At 42.0% G+C, this 20,347-nt stretch overlaps 1 protein-coding gene across 1 annotated transcript in view; it reads right to left on the reverse strand.

Annotated features, from left to right (window-relative positions):
• The window catches only part of Tmc2 (transmembrane channel like 2), a 72,161-nt gene that overhangs the window by 41,848 nt on the left and 9,966 nt on the right, over window positions 1-20,347 (reverse strand). The window contains exons 2-7 of the mRNA XM_005320623.3: window positions 16,479-16,791; window positions 13,260-13,412; window positions 10,574-10,664; window positions 4,695-4,776; window positions 4,234-4,340; window positions 1,848-1,946 (exon numbers count right to left, since the gene is read on the reverse strand). Coding sequence (XP_005320680.2) covers window positions 1,848-1,946; window positions 4,234-4,340; window positions 4,695-4,776; window positions 10,574-10,664; window positions 13,260-13,412; window positions 16,479-16,791 — 845 coding nt within the window. The remainder of the gene's footprint in view (window positions 1-1,847; window positions 1,947-4,233; window positions 4,341-4,694; window positions 4,777-10,573; window positions 10,665-13,259; window positions 13,413-16,478; window positions 16,792-20,347) is intronic.

Raw genomic sequence — 20,347 nt, forward strand, 5'->3', positions numbered from 1 at the left:
AAGACAGCTGTCAGATACTTCCATTCTACCAGGAACTTGGGTCTCAGTTTTCACTGGGGTCGAAGGGTTAAAGAAGAGTTCTGGATGCTCTTGTTCTTCCTTCCACCTCCCCACTGTGGCTCCAGGGCCCACCCAGGTGTTCTCCTCTTTCCCTTCTTCATTCCCTTTTTCTCCCCATGATATAGAGTGAATAGAGACAAGGAGAGGAGAGCATTGTCCACATTCAGGATCAATCAGGGACAAGGGGCATGCATAAGTGTGTAGCCCACCCCTGCACCCACAGGCACGCACAGCTCAGGGTTATTTTTTCCCTTTTCCTGGGGTTTGGGGTTTTTTGTTTGTTTGGTTGGTTGGTTTGGTTTTGGTTTTTGGTACCGAGGATTGAACCCAGGGGTACTTAACCACAGAGCCACATTCCCAGCCCTTTTTATTATTTTTTTAAAAATTTGTGGAGATAGAGTCTCACTAAGTTGCTGAGGCTGGCTTTGAACTTGTGATCCTCCTGCCTCTGCCTCCTGAGCTGCTGGAATTACAGGCGTTTGCCACCACCCCCAGCCTTCCTGGAGTCTTAATGCTCTAAAAGTAGATGGGCGTTTGTGAGCTTTCTCAATATTTAACAGCTTCTAAAGAAAACTACACATGATAAAGCCCACAGATGAACTGAATTTCAAATGTTGTTTTGTTTTATTTTTGACTTGGGAGTTTTGACTTGGGGCTGTTGGTGTAATAGTACAATTTTGGGTGTAATGATTTAGCTATAATATGAACTCAGATTTTTAGCCTCTTTTTATGTCTTTGCTAAATATAAAGCAAGCAATCTTTGTGAAATATATTCAGTTTGTTTTTGGCAGATAGAATATCTCAACTGGGATCCTTGATGACATAAAGAATAAGGGAAATCCCCAGTAGCAGTATAGTTGGATATCCTTGTTCCAAATCACTTGGAAAATTACTCCAACTCACTTTCACACATTTCTGAAGGGATTCAACCTGACTTTGAGAGTAAAGGATGGCAGCAGCAATGACCTGTTGTGGGTGTCAGCATGGCCGTGGCCAGCCTTCGGAACCCACCCCTTGGAGCTGCAGGCTAAGGCATGGAAAAGTGGGGACTCAAAAAGGCAGGGAGAGCCGGGTGTGGTGGCGCACACCCGTAAACCCAGTGGCTCAGGAGGTCGGAGCAGGAGGATCGTGAGTTCAAAGCCAGCCTCAGCAACAGCAAGGTGCTAAGCAACTCAGTGAGACCCTGTCTCTAAATAAAACACAAAATAGGGCTGGGGATGAGGCTCAGTGGTCAAGTGCCTCTGAGTTCAATCCCTGGTACCAAAAGAAAACAAGGCGGGAAGAATGTTTCAGGCAGAGGATATGAGCCAGAGGACCATGAGCCAGAGCATGGTGTGGCATGCATCCAAGGACTTCCTCGAAACTTGGTAGTGGTGGGGCACTGAGGTGGGAGGTATTAGACAAACCCAGGACCAGCTAGGGAACAGCCAGGTTGTGAACAGTTCCCTTGCAAATCCTATGAGGAACAATGATCTAATTCCATTTTGGCAATGACTATCTGAGGTCAGATCTGCAGTTTAGAAAGTTCACTCTGGTGCAGAGGAAATGGAGATTTAGGAGCCACACTGTGCAAGGGGGAGAGGGAGACTGTTTCAGTGGCAGACCTGGGAAAATGAAGGCAGTAGTCAAAGCAGACGTGAGAGGGATGAGAAAAGCATTTTGCACGATGCTGGCTTCCTATCTGATGAACATGCAGACTTTTCAATAATTAAATGCAATATTTTGCACCATTCCTGTGATCTTTCACCTTACAATCACAAAATGGAAGTGCACGTTGGCCACAGTACCTCAAAATCCCAAAGGACAGAAAAGTCCATGGCTTTCTCTTCCTCAGCCCGAGGCACAGTCTTTCTGGGAATACTTCCATAGGGCATGCCCATCAGCACCTGTCGTAGGGACAGAGTGACATGGTGTAAATGGAGAAAATACGAACCCACAGAGACAAGTGTAGGCTGGATTAAAAACTTCCCTCTCAGAGCAGGAGACACTCATTAAATAGCACCAATCTTTAAATAACATCAATCACTTTCCTGACTTAAAAGTTTTTGTTTTTGGTACCAGGGACAGAACCCAGGAGCGCTTAACCGCTGAGCCACATTCCCAGCCCTTTTCTTATTTTTTATTTAGAAACTGGGTCTCATTAAGTTGCTTAAGGCCTCACTTTTGCTGAAGGTGGCTTTGAACTCACAATCCTCCTACCTTTGCCTCCCAAGCTGCTGGGATTACAGGTGTGTGCCATCTCACCTGGTGTTGTACTTTCCTGATTTTAAAACTAACACACACTCATAGAAAAAGTGGGAAAGTATAGAAGAACACTTTAAATACTATGCATCATCTTCTACCAACTCTATTCAATATGCTAGATAATCACATATTTCCTTTTAATTATTTCTGAGTTCTCTATACATTTTAGCCTGGTTATTGAGCTTAATATTCTTCCCTCTGTCATAAGCTATTTCCCCAAATAAAGTGAATTTGGGGTAATGTTGGGCTGGGGATGTTGCCCAATGGCAGAGCACTTGCCTCATACATGTGAAGCACTGGGTTCATTCCTCAGCACCACATAAAAATAAATAAACAAAATAAAGATATTGTGTCCACCTGTAATTAAAAAATTGAAAAAAAAATCTAATGTTGTGTATGTACCAAAAACTTACTTTATGAATTCCCTGTCATGGAGTACTTCTAATTCTTCATGTGTACATACTTCTTAGTACCCTTATCCATATGCCCTATTCACATCTTTAAGTATTTTTTTAAATCAGAATAAAATTAAATTTACATATTGATTTAAGATGGATGGACTTTTGGCTGGGTGCAGTCTCCCTCACCTGTAATCCCGGCAGCTCGGGAGACTGAGGCAGGAGGATCGTGAGTTCAAACCAAGCCTCAGCAATTTAGCAAGGTTCTAAGCAACTTAGCAAGACCCTGTCTCTAAATAAAATATTAAAAAGGACTGGGGATGTGGCTGTGGATGAGTGCCTCTGGGTTCAATCCCTAGTATGAAAAAAAAAAAGATGGATTGACTCTTTTATGATATCAAGTTGTATCCTTCTAAGAATGTATCTTTTCATTTGTTATCTTATTTTGTCCAGTAATACTTGATAGTGTTCCCTCATAGGAATCTTCTTATTTGATACATTTTCACTAGTTATTTTATAGATTTATTGCTGTTGCAAGTATCAAAATGTTGAATTCTATTTTAAACTGCATGTTAGAAGTATAGAAAATTCCTGAAGATGTTTATCTATTTAAATTTACTTCAGACATCTCAATATACTCTTTTATTAATTTCTAGTAGTTTTTGATTGAGTACCTAAAGTTTTAGGGGTCTGTGATCAGATGACCTCCAAAATAAAATAATGGGGGTTTTTTGGGGTGCAAAATGCATAAGATGCTCAATTTTCCAGACTAATTGCATGAGGGAGAAATTTCAAAATAATATTGAAAAGTATTGAGGATAGGGATAGACCATGACACTCTTGATGTTTGTAGCACAAGCTTCATCCACTCTCCCTACTTCAGATTTATGCAAGTTTTAATATATCACTACTTTGTTTTGTTAATTTATAGGCTCATCATTTCAGGTAATTTTTTGTTTCTTTTCATTTTAGATTTATATTCTTATTTGGAAATAAGTTACGTATAAAGTAGCATATACAGTACATATGTACAGTTGATTATAATAAAAGAAAATTAACTATTGCATTCACAAAAGTGAAAAAATAACTTAAGAAACAGGAAATCACCAGGACTTTATAATACCCTGGGTAAGAGCCTCCAGAAGCATATCCCTCTTCTACAAGATGCAGCCAAGGTGCAGCCAAGATGTAGTTCATATTATGATAATCATTTCCTTTCTTTTCCTTACATTTTACTCATTGTTTAGCTTTGCCTATCTCTCTATTTTTTAGGTAAAAGAAAAAAATCACTGAGATATTAATTCTATACTGATCTTAGGATTAAAGATAAAAAAAATATGTAGTATCCATTTCTTGATTCAAAAATCACAAGTATTTTGGTTCCATTCTTTGTTCTGAACTATCTGGGCAATTAATGAGAATATAGAATTTAAAAATGAACGACTGACTCTTCTTCAAACAGAGTATTTGGGTAATATAAAGCCTTAACACTATACAAAGATACAGAAAATTTTGTTGTTTGTTTGTTTACCTCTGGGATTATGACTAGACCAAATATTAAGCCAAAAAGGACAAGGTTAACTCCATACATCCATCGGAGAAAGATGAAATACGAAGCCACTGAAGAACCAAAGTGACCTAGAGGGAGAAAGATGGTGGATTTAAGTGTGCAGACGAAGGAAATTGACACTACTGAGTACTTTGTGTGTGTGATAGACTCAATTTTCACATCAGTCTATGGAACAAACATCTTGTTTCCATTTCCCTTTTCCAGATAAATAACCTGAGTCTCCAGGGGATTAACTGAGCTGCCCAAGCACTTGCAAGTGAAAAGTGAAGAAGCTGAACTTATATCTTGGTCCTATTAGCCCAAAACCCATCCTTTTTTAAATACTACAGAATCTACGAAACAATCTAATCAGAAGGTCAAGAACACAATCCAAACTCTGGGAAGACTCTTCAACTGAAAAACAGTGATTCCAAAATACTCACTTTCAATATCTTTGATCTTCATTTCCCAGGGAATACACTGAGTCTTGAAATTATCAAAGTCTCTCTTAAACTTGATCCATTTCTGAAATGGAATGGGTAAAACCCCCTGCTATTAATGTTGTCCTGGAGTATAAAGGAGCACATCGAGGGACATGTTGATGTTGCCATGAAAATATGAGGTTGACATGTGGGTGAGGCTGCCATTTTGGTATCCTCACTTGTGCATTCCTGAGCTCAGGCTACCAGAGGTGAATATTTAAACCATATTTGCTTTCCCAGAGTCAGGTGCAGAGTGAAAGAGAAGTCAGGGGACCATCAATACATAGCATTTGTCTACAGTGCTGATAATATCTCAGGGTTGGACAGTTTAAATAAGAACTTAGAAATTTTGAGTACAACTTATGAACACAACCAAATTGGGTTAGTCATCTTTTATGCAATATATTCTATCTTCAAATAGAAATTCAAGGGGAAAAGAAATATCACAATTTTCATAGTTACCCTTGGCAGACAGCCAAGGATCTAAATCTAATAGGAATTGTTAAACTAGGAGACTGATGGGATTGGAAAAAAAAAATTCTCAACACATGGCTGCCCATTCTTCTTTGGGAAAAAAAAAATGATCCTGAGTTTCTGAAAGGAGTTAGGAAGGTATTTTCCTCCCTCCAGCAGTGATGTAATTTGAATCTGGAATGTCCCCAAGACCTATGTGCTGAAGGCTCCTTCCCCAGAGTGGCATTATTGGGAGATTGTGGAATATTTAAGACATAGGACCTAGAAGGAGGTCTTCCGGTCATTGGTGGTAAGTCCTGTAAGGTGATAGTGGCACCCTAGCCCCTTTCTTCTTTCTCCCTTCTTTTGCCAGCAATGAGGTGAGCAGATTTGATCTGCCACGTGATCTTGACATAATGTGCTGCCTCGCTACAGGCCCAGAGCAATGAGGCTAACCACTTGTGGACTGAAACTTCCAAAACTGTGGGCCCATTTTTTTTTCTCTTTATAAGTTATTTCAGGTATTTTGTTACAATGATGTAAAGCTGACTAACACAAATATGGATTTGATTCCAGCTCAACACCCAGAGTTTGTATCAACTGGAAACCAGAGAAGATGTCTATCTGATGGGTAGATGCTATTTTGTCGATTCAAAGGGTTTTCTCTCCACCAACCTCAACCTCTAGAAATAAAGCCATTTAGAAACACAAAAAAGACTCATCGAAAAATAGCAGGCTAAGAAAGAGGTACTAAAGAACAGATGCTATTAGTTTCTATTATCAAAAATTCTCCTAAAAACTAGTCCATGAAGGAAATGAGATGTTACTTTGTAAAGTCACCCAAGGATGAAAGGTTTATGCAAAGGAATCAGGCAAGTTCCAGATCCGATTTTCTAAATATGGTTTTGACAATATTCTGATGGAATGATTATTATAGAAAGAAGAAAACCACTTGTCTGAAGAGAGAAATGGTCAGAGATGCAAAAGAGACCCATACGCAGAGGTGTGGTTGACCAGACTGGCACAGATGTGGGGAAGATAGATGCTAGATGCTAGCTGCTCTGGCCCTACGGCTTCATGCACTCTGCCTATTTCAGATTCTGTGCTGACAAATAATCTTTGATTCATTTGGCTTCCTATGTAGATCTGTTGATAAGGAGAGCACCTGCTAGTCACTGGGGCTGTGTATATTTTGATTTCTCTGGCGGTGACTTTCATTGTAAGTTAATAGACTGAAATCAGAATGAAGGTTGAGCTTCCCATACAACTAGCTTGACTATCCAAAATAGAAGGGACTGTCGAAGTGGACTTTGAGTTTTCCAGTTCTTGCATCAGTAATTTCTCCTTTTAAATTAATAATCCAGCATCTGGTTTTATATATCAGTCTCACAAGCTTTATTAATGCGAGTCTTCCTCCGAGAGATGGATCTCCTGTCAGAGTGCTGATAAAATCAGCATAAAACGCAGGCTCACAAGGCTGGAGACGGGGAGAGGTAATTAACGTGGCCAAGTGAGGCCCAGGCTACTGGCGGGTACCTTGGCAACCACCTGGTGGAGGCTGTGGACACCTTCATTAGTTTGCAGAGTCAGAAAACCAGGCTGGGTGTGGGCAGAGGATCCCCAGCCCCTTCCTCAGCACTGTGGGAGCTGCTGGCTGTGGGACTGGGTCATTGTCATGTCATCTGGCTCCCCAGCTATTGATAAGAAAATGGCTTCAAGTAGGGATCAAACAAGATCCAGGCAAGTGACACATCCTGTCTGTGGGTGAAATTGGCATCTAGTGACTAAAATGAAAGCAACCAGTGAGGCCTGAGAAACAGTACTGCTGAATAAGGAAAAAGAGACACCTATTCTTTGAAATGTGTGGAAAACATTCCTTAGGATATAGAAATAAGTTCTAGGAAGCAGTTTGTCATTCTCAGTAGATTGCAAAAAATCCATCTTCTAAAAGATGGCAATTTAAGATTTTAAAAAGAATATGGCACATGCTTGTAATGTGCCATATTCTTTTTAAAGTTCTAGGAAGCAGTTTGTCATTCTCAGTAGATTGCAAAAAATCCATCTTCTAAAAGATGGCAATTTAAGATTTTAAAAAGAATATGGCACATGCTTGTAATCCCAGTGGCTCGGGAGGCTGAGGCAGGAGGATCGCGAGTACAAAGCCAGCCTCAGCAACAGAGAGGGACTAAGCAACTCACTGAGACCCTGTCTCTAAATACAATACAAAAAAAGGGCTGGAGATGAGGCTCAGTAGTGCCCCTGAGTTCAACCCCTGGTACCCCACCTCGGAAAAAAAAAAAAAAAAGAATGTGAGATATAGAATGACTACAGGAAGCTAAAGGTTCTATAAAGAAATGAAAAGAAACATTTGACATAGTAAGAACAGTAACTGACACAGAGGAAAATGGATTCCATAGTGTTAAGAATATGCCTGAGAATTCCTAAGACTGCAAAGAGAGAGGAAAACAAAGAACTAAAAACAGCGAGGGCAGGTAACAAAGGAAGGTCAGCCATCACCCTCTCCCTATAGAGGAAGTTGGATCTACTTGACAGAAACGTGACTGAACGTGACTCATTTATCAAAGACATATCTGACTAGAGATCTGCTGTACAACATTGTGCGTGGATTTAACAATACTGTATTGAGCATTTAAAATTTCGTTGAGAAGGTAGATCTCAATTAAGCGTTCTACAATTTAAAAAATAGTGAATACAATTTAAAGAGGAACAACAACCTATTTTTTTCTGTTGTTGTTCATTTGAGTTTGAGTTGCTACAAACTGGGAACAATAATTTGGAAATGTGCTTTAAAATTTAAAATATGCACGCTTTTGAACCAGCCATATTATTTGGGGGACTGTGTTTTGTTGGATTTACAATAAGTGTTACAAAATTGTTTGTTGCAAGTTTGTTACAGCAAAATCTAGAACAACAACAACAAAAAAGGTGTATTGAAAAGCACATTCCTCAAATGGAAAAAAAAAGATCTGAGTGTGCAGTCATCAAGTATTAAATAATTATTCAACAAAATTAATAAAATGACCCAGAAATAATTGCCAGGTGTTTATAACTGATAAAGGAGAAAAAAATACTAGGAATAAACAGTTTCAAACCCAGCAGATTTAAAGAAAATTGCAAAAATTATGGCACATATGCCACTTTCTGTTAATGCAGATGAAAATTTTATTGAAATGATCAAGTTTGGGGAAGAATATGAATTATCAGGAGGGCTAAAACTTGAATACACCAGTCAACAAGGAACACATGAAAAAAATATCAAGGTATTCTATAAAGATGGAATTCACACAAACAAAATAAAATTCATGCTCCATAAAAAATGATTTACAGCATAAGGAGGAGATAATGCCATTTGTTCACTATTATAAAGCAACTGTATTCCTAGTGCATCCCTGTGCATATGTACGACACAAATTCAGATCAATCTTATGAAAATGTATGTAGTACATATAAATAAAATACTATCAAGTCATGTGTGTCTGAGGAGTTAAAAATAATGTGCCATGACTGAGATTATCCCAGAAATAAAAAGGAAGTTTAATAGCTTAAAAGACAAAGGTCCTTAATAAAATCTAATATCTATTTCCAATAAAATGGAAGTCTTAACCTATAACTACAGGGTAATTTCTTATTATGGGAAAGTCTATTTTGAGCTGACAAGTCCCATAAACTTAATGTGAAACATTAAAGTCATTCTCATTAAAATGATGAAAAGACAGAGACCTATGGTTATCATTGTCATCTGAAATTACTAACTTATACTTTAGGGGTAGAAATTACAGATCACGTTAGAAGAACAAAAAAAAACCCTTTTTATATGCCTAATCAGATGAAAATTATTAGAATGAATAAAATTAATAAGAGAAGCCAAGACTGGGGCTGTTGCTCAGTGGTAGAGGGCTTGCCTATTGCATGAATGCCTCTCTTTGATCCACTGTGCAGAAACAAACAAACAATAGTATAATAAGAGACCACATATAAAATTAACACACAAAAGTGTAATTTTCTATATACCACTGAAAGCTAGTTAGATCCATTCACAAAAGGAACTAGAATATAAACTACATGAAATAAATTTAAGACATGGAAAAGATCTATGTGAAGAAATTGAAAAACTTTGCTCAAAGAGGCAAGATAAGGCTTGAAGAACATGCAGTCTTCTTTGATGCAAAGACTAAATATTAAATATAAGAAGCCTGCACAAATAAAATGGAAGATTTTTTAAAATATTGATCAAAATCTCAATGGGCTATATTAGAGTTTTGCAAAGTGATTTTTAAAAAGAGTTTATGGATGGCTGGGAGCGGTGGAGCATACCTGTCATTTCAGTAGCTGGGGAGCTGAGGCAGGAGGATTGCAAGTTCAAAACCAGCCTCGGCAACTTAGTGTGGCCCAAAGTAACTTAGTGAGACTCTGCCTCAAAATAAAATATAAAAAGGGCTGGGGATGTGGCTCAGTGGTTAAAAACCCCTGGTTTCAATCCCGGTTCAAAAAAAAATGCATATGGAAATAATACATTTCACAGGCAGGGCAAGCCTAGGGAAACAAAGAAAAAGAAGAAGCTGGAAGTATTAGGCATCAAAACTGAGAGCTGAAGCAACTACATCCACACTCAAGCCCTGAAACAGGCTCTCTGCAAGAATGAAGTGGATGCGAATGGTAGTTTTTCAAATCTGTGAGTACTTCAGTCCCCTCAAGGAAGGAAATTTCAATAAGTCCCAGGTTAAATGTCCCACCTCAGACCATTACCCTTGGATCTGATGACCAGGGGATGACATAACAGAGCAGAGCTGCCAGCTGCCTCAGGGAACATCACTGTTTATCATCCGACCCTGATGATACCACAGCCTTTTTGGGTCTCCACCAAATCAACATGATTTGGGATTTGGAAAAATAAAAACCCCAGTGTGTGTGTGTGTGTGTGTGTGTGTGTGTGTGTGTGTGTGTGTGTGTGTGTTTTAGTTTTTTAGGTGGACATAATATTTTTTTTATTTTATTTTTTATGTGGTGCTGAGGATCGAACCCAGTGCCTTGCAGTAGTAGTGAGCGCACTACCACTTGAGCCACAACCCTAGCCACCACCACCCACCCCCATCAAGTGGTTTTAACGCCATTCATTCTGTGGGTTCATTCGCTGGTGAGGAAACAGATGTTACATATATGGAAGCCTCCACAAAATCCGCATAGAGGAACGAGGAGGACACAGTTGATTTCCATCACTGGAGGAAGGAGGATGGTCTACTGGGCCTCACTCTCAGGATTCTGGGGGTAACTGACCCATGGTGTGGGGGGGCAGGTGAGGCTGGGGTCCTCCATGTTCCCAAGCAGAGCAGACCCTCCCAGCAGGCTGGCTGTCCCCCGTCACGCACCTTGGCCATCATCATCCTACAGGCGTAGAGTCGTTTGCCCTTCCCCTTTCCCAAGGCTCCTTCGTACTTCTCCACAAAGGCTTGGGCCTCCCTGGTCAGGAGAAAAAAGTTGGGGGTGGGTGGGAATTCCATTAACACCCAATGAAAGGAAATCTAAACGATGAGGGGTTATGGGGCCGAAAGCCTGTGTGCTTTTATGCCCCTGGTTACAATATGAATTCCATAAAGGCAGGGCATTTTGTCTGTCTTGTCCATTGAAACTTCCCAAATTCCTAGAATAACACTTGGCATACACTAGACACTTGGAATAGGCAGAGTTTGCCCCCCAACCCCCCGCATGACTTTTGCCCTTTGGTGTCATACCTATGAATAAACTGTTAAATGGCAAAAGGGACTCTGTGGGATTGAGATTACTGACTCTAAAACAGGGAGATTATCATAGTTATCTGGACGAGTCGGATGTAGTCACGTAAAGTCTTAAAAATCTATGTGGAAGGCAGAAGAGTCGGAGAAGAGTGTGGAGAAAGGGAAAGTTCCAGAAATTAGAAGCAGCTAAGGACCTCCGGATCAAAGGGAGGACAGGGCATTGGGTTCCCTGGCTTTTCTTTTTGTCTTCTGGATCCTAGACTGGATATTGGCAAAGCCTGCAACCCAGAGATCCTGCCAACCCTGCCAGCAGCAGGGACTCTGGCCCTCAGAGGCGGGAAGAGATGGCAGATTTCTCCTCCAAGCAGGATTTTGCAGCCTGCTGGAGATCTCATTTCTGCAAGCATCCAGGTTGTTGTTTTTTTTTTTTTTTTTTCCACCATTAATAAAAGATGTGTTCCAGGCAACACCTGTTGGGGGTGAGGTTCTGTGAGAGTAACAAGTGGTTATTCAGTCTAGCTGATAAAAGGAAGAACCCATCCTGGAAGAAGCAAAGAGAAGGGACTCAGAAAAAGGAGCTTGGGAAGAAGCCAGCCAGCTGTCCAGAGCTGAACACACTATCCAAATCGTAGCCACTAGACGCACGTGGCTACTTGAAATTTCAAGTTATTTTTTATTTTACTGTTTTAACTGACAAAAATGTAAATATTATAATATTTGTGGAATGGCAAAATCATGCCCAAATCACTGGTGAGGAAGGTGAATCTTCCTTCCTTTTTCACTTTGCATTTTTTTTTGCAGTGAGAATCCTTAATATCCACTCATTGCCATTTTTAATATGCAATACATTGCTATTAACTATTGTCATTTTTTAAAAATTTAAATTAAAAAATTTTCAGTTTCCCAGTTGCACTAAGTGCATGTCAAGTGCTGGTTAGGGGCTACTGGGTTAGATGGTGCAGCTTCAGGAGATTTCCATTGTTACAGAAAGTTCTATTGGTCAGTGCTAGCCCATGGCAGGGGCCTGAGGCACTGCAGGGAGGCATTTCTTCTTGAAGCTGCACAGAAGGTCATGCAATAATCTGCACGGTAATGGGGTAAACTCTACATGTCAGAAAACCTGACAAGTTCTGCACTGTGTTGGTGTGGTCAAAATCTTTGCTGTGTTAAAACATGACTGCCTAACGGTTCTCCTAAATAACATGAGTTTGAGTTGAGCATGAGCAAACTTGGGTGTGAGAGAAGCCAGGGAAATGGGCTTTACACAGATGAAAGAGGAGAGTGAGTGTCGCCACCAGGGATGTGGTGGAAAGACAGAAGGGGATTTTCTAGTGGAAAACCAGAAGCCATGCAGTGTGGATTGAAAATCACAGCAGAGATGCAAGAATCCAAAAAAAAAAAAAAAAAAAAAAATGATTGGTGGGCCGACTTTCCTAGGGAAACCAGAGAACTAGCTGAGTCTAAAACAAAAGTCAAGTGGCATGGGCAGAAGGCCCAGTCTCTTTTCCAGAACCATAGTCAAAGAGCACCACTCCCTGCATGGCTTTGCGTTAGGCTTTGGGGATGTGTGGGTAATTAAGTCCACATTCCTACTCCTTGTACAGGTAAGTCACTGCAAGTGAGAGCCACACGGGGAGGGATGTTGGGGGCTTAACCATTTTTTGAAGATTTCAATGACATTAACACAAGCACATTAAAATAAGTTGGAAATCATACTCTAGAGCTTATATGCCCTTTATAGATATGTTCATATACACATGAAATATATACATATTTCCAAATGCTCTATTCATTCCCCCCCAGTACTTTTCTCAAAAGAATAGGCCTCTAAAAACATGATAATTATTTCAAAGTTACCGTAGTGGTAATTTGTTGCTCAATTTAAATTTTTACAGTTCCACATCTGGGACGATGGGACAACCCGTGTTAAAGAACACAAGAGAGAGCTGATCTTGTTGGGAAGGGGCATCCTGGACAGCTTCCCTGGGGAAAATCCTTCCTGTGCTGGGTCAGAAGAGAGGCACAGAACCACCAGATGAGCTGGGGCATGGGAGAGAAGATGGGCAGGCAATGGAAGGGCTGGGTACAGTTCTTCCATCTCTCCTCCTCTAGGACCTGCTAGGTGCTGGCAAACTTCAAGTCCTGCAGGGCTGTGATGGTGTCCCTGAGTGCTGCACTCAGCCTGGGGAGATGAGGAAGGTGAATCTTCCTTCTTGTCTAGTCCCTATGGGGCCAGGAGAAGGAGGGGCTTCCCATTCCCATCAGAAGGCGCTGAGGCTTGTGGATCTCAAGAAGCTTGGTTGACCCACAGCCTACCCACCTGAGCTCCGTCAGCTTCTTTGCCATGGGCCAGGGCTTGTTCCTCATGGTGGCAATGAGCTTCTTTTTTTCTTCCACCTGCTCCAGGATGTGGGCCAGTTCCTCCTCAGACAGGGACTCCCCACCAGAGTTACTGGAGGCCAAGGAAGATGATCTAGGGGCAGAGCCGGGGCAAATGGAGAAGAGAGCTGGAAAGGAAGTAGATGTGGAGCAGCCCACAGGCAAGATGGCCAGGCATGATCCCGGATCACGCCCACTCCTGCTCAGATGCTTCCAGTGACTCCCACTGCTGTCAGAGGAGGCCAGAATGTCAACCTGTAGCTCGACCTACCACACAGCTGCCGCCCCAAACTCTATTTCTCTGAGTGTTCCCCCTCCCCCTACAGACAATCCCGTGGAGTGCTGACCCGTAGAAATAGCCATTTGTAATTTAAATGTTTCTAGTAGCCACATTAAAGTAGTGAAAAAACGATTACAATTAATAACACATTTCATTTAATTTAACCTAACAAACATTATAATTTTAGCATATAGTTAAAATATGAAAATTAGTGAGATAGTCTTTTTTTTTTCTACTATCTTCAAAGTCTGGTGTTTGCATTTCACTCCCAGTGGAGAGCACTTCAAACACTAAATTTCCATCAGACATACTTGAGCTGTATTTGGATTTCATAAAGTTATAGCTGAAAAAGTAGATTCAAAGTACCCTGATTGTTTACCTAAAAGTTTCCCAGTAACAGAATCAAGTGCAAAATAGTATTTTTTTCTTTGATATTTGCATCCTCATTAACAAAACTACTTGGCCATTTTGTAAAAGGAATGCATTGAGCCAAGCGTGATGGTGCCTGCCTGTAATCCCAGCAGCTCAGGAGACTGAGGCAGGAGGATCTTGAGTTCAAAGCCAGCCTCAGGAATAGCAAGGAGCTAAGCAACTCAGTGAGACCCTGTCTCTAAATAAAATACGAAATAGGGCTGGGAATGTGGCTAAGTGTTCAAGTGCCCCTGAGTTTAATCCCCAGTACCCTCCTCCAAAAATTACACCCCTCCAAAAAAACCCCAAAACTTAAAAAAGAAATGCTTTGGCTTCAAAATCATATCAACTAGTTTCAAAGGTACACCTACGTCAGATTCACAAACTCTTAAGTCAATGGTATTAACATGGAATTAAAATTATGTTCAGTTAGATTAAATTGGGAATTCAGTTCCTTAGTCACACTGTGTTTGGATTTCAAATGCCCACCAACCACATGTGGGTAGTGGCCTATTGAACAGCACAGGTGTAGACAAGCTCCCGTGAGAAATCCCCAAACAACGACCCTCCCCATCTCTCAGATAATATTATGTGCTCAGTTATGTACAATTTATTGTGTGTGCTCTGTACAGCCTCACTGAAAATATGTGACCCTCAGCTGAGTGAGAGAGCAGGTGACAGGGTTGAAGGAGAAAGCCAGAGAAGGGTTAGGCCCACCCAGCCAGTAGGTTTCATAAACAGAAGAATCTGAATGTGAACTTGGGCTAGATTTTTAAAACCCATTTGTGGCAGCCTCTGTGAGTTTTAGCTTCTGAATAGCACCTAAGGAGCAAAGGAGAAGAAGTCTGAGCATGCCCTTGAACATTGGAAAGCCGAGATCAGAAGGTCTTTTGGCTGGACTTCATACACATCTCATGATAGCTGTCTTTGAGTTTTTGCATAGCGAGTTCCTTCCTTCTGGGGAGTTGGGCATTCAGTCATTGCTTGTTTGAATTCCACCTGTTCTTCCGTCACTTACTGAAATGCTTACCTTCTTCACAGAGGAAACCCGATGCCCCAGCACCCGGGCAGTACAGGACTCTATCAAAGCCCTTCTTGTGTACACATGGCTTTCCGCCTTGTCTTAATTGATGCCTGTGTCTCATCTTCCCTGCTAGCCTGCCTGTACCTGGGGAACTGGGACTGAGTCTTTTTCATTTCTCAGTGCCCTGTCATGGCATCAGGAGAAAAATGCCATGAGTCCTTGTGTGTATACCTTACTTTGCATTTGTCATTTAGGATCTTACAGGATCCCTCTAAAGTTCAGGATTCTCAGGGTCCATTAACAAAGCATTCAAATTCTAAGTTGACCCTTTAGTAGCTTATCATTAGGAACAAACAGCAAAGGTCCTAACAAGGGATGGCTGGTATGGGTGACAGAAGCAGTCAGTAGCCTCTTTAGAGGGTCTCATTTTGCTCTCCTTTGTGCATACCTTTAGTCAGTAGACCACCTGACTAAAGGTATGCACAAAAGAGGTTTGTAGAACCCAGAGAAGGAACATCAACGCTGCCATAATCCTAAAACCCTTTCAAAAGCCTCTCAGCCATTATCTCAGGGGATGCTTAAAACATCCTGAGAGCTGGACACAGTGGTGCACGCCTGTTAGTTACCTCAGTAGCTACGGAGGCTGACGCAGGAGGATCATGAGTTCAAAGCCAGCCTCAGCAACTTAGTGAGGCCCCAAGCAATTCAGTGAGACCCTGTCTCTAAAATGTAAAAAAAAAAAAAAAAAGGCTGGGGATGTGGCTCAGTGGTTAAGGGCCCCTGGGTTCAATTTCCAGTACCAAAACAAACAAACAAACAACAACAATAACCTGATCTCCAGTGAATGACAAAGGGAGCAGAGCAGAGACATCCATCAAAACTGGTCCCAAAGAAATGGAACAAAAAGTCCGATCTGCTCATTTCAGTGACCTGGCCCTGTCCACTAACCCACGAGTGCTGGTGCTAATGGAACAAAGGAGAGGAAACAAATAATTCAAATCCTCAAATCTTAAAATTTCAGAGCTAACAGAACTCTTGAAGTTCTAGACAGAATTCCATTTTTCTAGAAAACAGTCCAGTTAAGGAAGGAGTGTGCTTAAGCCCTGTGATGATTCCTGAATCCAATACTGTTCACTTTTCTCAGTTCCTTAAGAGCCGAGGCGAGTCACCTGGTGACACCTGAGGTCTCGTCCCACCCAGCCGTGGTGCCGCATTAAGAGATTCTCCTGCGCTGGGGCGCACGGGTGGCTGGGCCAGGAGCCCAGGGGCCATCCCACCTGTCACCGTGCGATCCTCATCCCGGCTCTGCCCAGACATTGAGCCCTTGGCAGTGGCAAAGGCGGGGCAAAGTGAAGGGGCAGCGGGGAGCAGGAGCCAGCAGGACACTAGCCCCTCCCAGGGGAGGGGAAGGGACGCTGAGCCGAGGGACGCGCGGCGACACACACCTGTGTTTCTTCGGCCCCTTCCTCGTCTCCTCTTTCCTCGGAGCGTCCTTTTCCTTCTGTGGGGGTGCCCTCTGCTCTTTGAGGGAGGCCCTCGGGTCCCTCTTTTTACCCCTGTCGCTGGTCCTCTCTGCGGCGCTCCGCTCCTGTCCCTGCAGCCCGCGGCGGCCCGGTCGTTCCGTCGCCTTCCTCCGGGGAGACCCGGGTCTGGGGCTGCCCCGGGCCGGCTCCTGCAGCCCAGGCTGGGCTCCGCGCCTGCCAGGGGGACCCTCGGCTTTGGGAGCCTGCTTCCTTGCCGATCTCCCCGACGTGTCACCTGCAGAGTCAGGAAATGGACAGTGCAGGTCTCAGCGCAGGCAAGCGCCCCAGCCGAGAGGAATCTAAGGTCCAAGATGCCCCCGGGAGCTCGACAGCTCTGCTGGGGCCCACCACATGACACCCCAGAATAACACAGGACCTCGTTGGTTTACCGTAAATCCTCCTCAAAAGGTTGTGTTTGAATTAGGTGTTGGGGAAAGTTGGCCTCTGTGTTCATAAATAAGTCACTTACCTTTTCTGCACCTCACTTTCTTCATCTATAATTGGTTCAAGTAGCCCCAATGTCCTGGCATGGTTGAAAGGGTTAATTAAAAACAGCTAAGGTCCCTGCACATGGAGGTATTCATTAGAGGTCAGCATATGCCAACGCTCATTTAAAGGCACCATCCATGCCATCAGCACACACGTGGTAAAGCACCCACATTGCTATTTGCTTGTAGTTTTCCTTTAGGCTTTAGAGGTTCAGTCCATGGTCAGCTGACTCCATTGCTGTGGGCCCGAGGTGAGAGAGAACATTGTGGTGGAAAGGCATAGCAGAGAGGTGCTGCTCTGCTCATGGCAGCCAAGAAAGCAGAGAGCACTTGGGGACTGTTTCTTATCCCCACCCCTACCTACTTCCTGGCCATCAAGATGTTCTGCCTCACCACAGGCCCAGAAACAACGGCTGCAGAAAAACACCAACTGAAACCATGAGCCAAATTCACCAAATTCAATCTTTCCTCCTTTAGGTTGTTTTTCTCAGGTATTTTGTCACAGTAATGAAAAGTTGACTAATACAGAAGCCCTTCATGGAACCAGTCTGGTAGTATTTCAAGAAGCAGCTGGGACTGTTTTAATCAGGCATGGCAAGAGGCACAGACATGGAAGTGACTTTTACGAAGGAAGAAGCTTATTATACTCACAGATCCCTAGAAAGGCAGCATGCTATTCTGTGCAGGGTCATACAGGGAAGTACTGAGGTGGGTCAGGAGACAGAGAGAATGGGGGAGGAAATGTAGACATGAGTCTTTATTATGACTTCCACGGGAAGGAATGAATGAATTAGGGTGAGCAGGTTTAGAATTGTCTAGTTGAACAATTACAGTGGATTTGGGGGCTATGAACTTTACCTAGTTGTCTGGACTTGGGGTGATTAGGGCAGGTGGGTGGTGGCCCAGAAGGAGAACCTGGTCAAAGGAGTCCTTGAGGGTAAGAGCTCTGAGTTGGCTGATTTGCAGATGAAAGGGCCCCTTGCTTCATTCTTTGCTTTCTCTAGAAACTAGCTAAAACCAGGAGGGTTAATCCCTCCAGGATCAGCAAGTTTCCAATATGTCAAAATATCAGACTGTAGGTAGGAACATTTAAGTTGCAATTGATGAATTGCTGGAGTTCAACATGGCTAAGCTTTAGAGTTAAAAACTATAGGAACCAACCAACAATAAAAAAAAAAAGAAAAAAAAAACCCAACAATTAAAAAAAAGAAAAAAAAACTATAGGAAATAAGTGTTGATGGGGGCATTCTTTCAGGAATTTTTACCTCCAGGAGTACTACCATGTTCTTGCTGTGAAAACTGCAGGAAGATCCTCTGGTGTTTCCAGCAGAAGGAGGGAAAAGTAATCATTTTGAAATATGTCCATAGTATTCTGATGTCCTCAACAAAATTCTGCCCTTAAGGGAAATTGTTTTGTCACAATGAGTCTTAATGGACTCAGTGTAAAGGTTCCTTCTACTAAGGGAGGGAAAAGCTGAGGAGTACTTGTGAAGGTCACAGCCCAGGGGCACAGGCTATAGAACACTTCCTCCTTCCCTCACACCTTACCACCACAGCAATAGGGCTCCTGCATAAAACCAGGGAATACAACACCTAAAGCATGATCCATGGGGGAAATAGTTGGAAAATTGTTCTTCACTAAAATTAAAAACTTCTAGGCTGGTATGGTGGCACATACCTGTAATCCCAGCAATTTGGGAGGCTGAAACAGGAGGACTGCAAATTTGAGGCAAGCCTCAACAACTTAGGAAGGCCTTAAGCTAGACCATGTCTTGCTTAGTGCGACATAGAGAGGCCATGTCTCAAAATAAAAAATAAAAAGGACGAAGAAGTAGTTCCATAGTAGAAAACCTCTGGGTTCAATCCCCAGTACCAAACAACAACAATAACAACAAACAAACAATAATAAGTGTTGGCGAGGATGTGGGGAAAAAGGTAAACTCATACATTGCTGGTGGGACTGCAAATTGGTGCAACAACTTTGGAAAGTAGTGTGGAGATTCCTCAGAAAACTTGACCCAGCTATCCCACTCCTTGGTCCATACTCATTTGACCCAGCTATCCCACTCCTTGGTCCATACTCAAAGGACTTAAAATCAGCCTACTATAGTGACACAGCCACACCAATGTTTATAGCAGCTCCATTCATAATTGCTAAAGTTTGGAACAATCCTAGTACCCTTCAATAGATGAATGGAAACTGTAGTATATATACACAATGCAATATTACTTAGCATTAAAAGGGAATTAAATTATGGCGTTTGCAGGTAAATGAATGGAGTTGAAGAAAATTGTGCTAAGTGAAGTAAGCCAATCCCAAAACACTACCGAATGTTTTCTCTGATTAGAGGATGCTGATCTACAAATGGAGAGGGTATGGGAAGAATGGAAGAACTTTGGACTGGGCAAAGGGGAGCGTGGAGAGGGCTTATGAGGGCAGGAAAGATGGTGGAATGAGATGGACATCATTACCTAGGTACATGTATGATTACACGAATGGTGTGTCTCTACACTGTGTACAACCAGAGAATCAAACTGTTGTGCTCCATTTGTGTTTGATGAATTGAAATGCATTCTGCTGTCATTTACAACTAAGTAGAATAAATACAAAATTAATTAATTAATTTAAAAGAATTTAAAACTTCTCTGCAAAAGACACTGTTGAGAGAATGAAAACAAGTCAAAGACTATGAGAAAATATTTGTAAAACATATCTGAAAAAGGACTTGTATACAAAATATACAAAGATTTCTTAAAGTTCAAGAATAAGAAAACAAACAATTTAATTTAAAAACTGGTGCAGAAAGAAACAATAAGAGAGGTAAATAGGGAGCCTACATCCTGGGATCAAATTTTTACTCCTCACACTTCAGATAGAGCCCTAATATCCAGAGTATACAAACAACTCAAAAAATTAAACAATAAGAAAACAAATAACCCAGTCAACAAATGGGCCAAGGACCTGAACAGACACTTCTCAGAGGAGGACATACAATCAATCAACAAGTACATGAAAAAATGCTCACCATCTCTAGCAGTCAGAGAAATGCAAATCAAAACCACCCTAAGATACCATCTCACTCCAGTAAGATTGGCAGCCATTATGAAGTCAAACAACAACAAGTGCTGGAGAGGATATGGGGAAAAGGGTACACTTGTACATTGCTGGTGGGACTGCAAATTGGTGTGACCAATTTGGAAAGCAGTATGGAGATTTCTTGGAAAGCTGGGAATGAAACCACCATTTGACCCAGCTATTCCCCTTCTCGGTCTATTCCCTAAAGACCTAAAAAGAGCATGCTA

Source organism: Ictidomys tridecemlineatus, chromosome 5, assembly GCF_052094955.1.
Source record: "Ictidomys tridecemlineatus isolate mIctTri1 chromosome 5, mIctTri1.hap1, whole genome shotgun sequence".
Lineage (NCBI taxonomy): Eukaryota > Metazoa > Chordata > Mammalia > Rodentia > Sciuridae > Ictidomys > Ictidomys tridecemlineatus.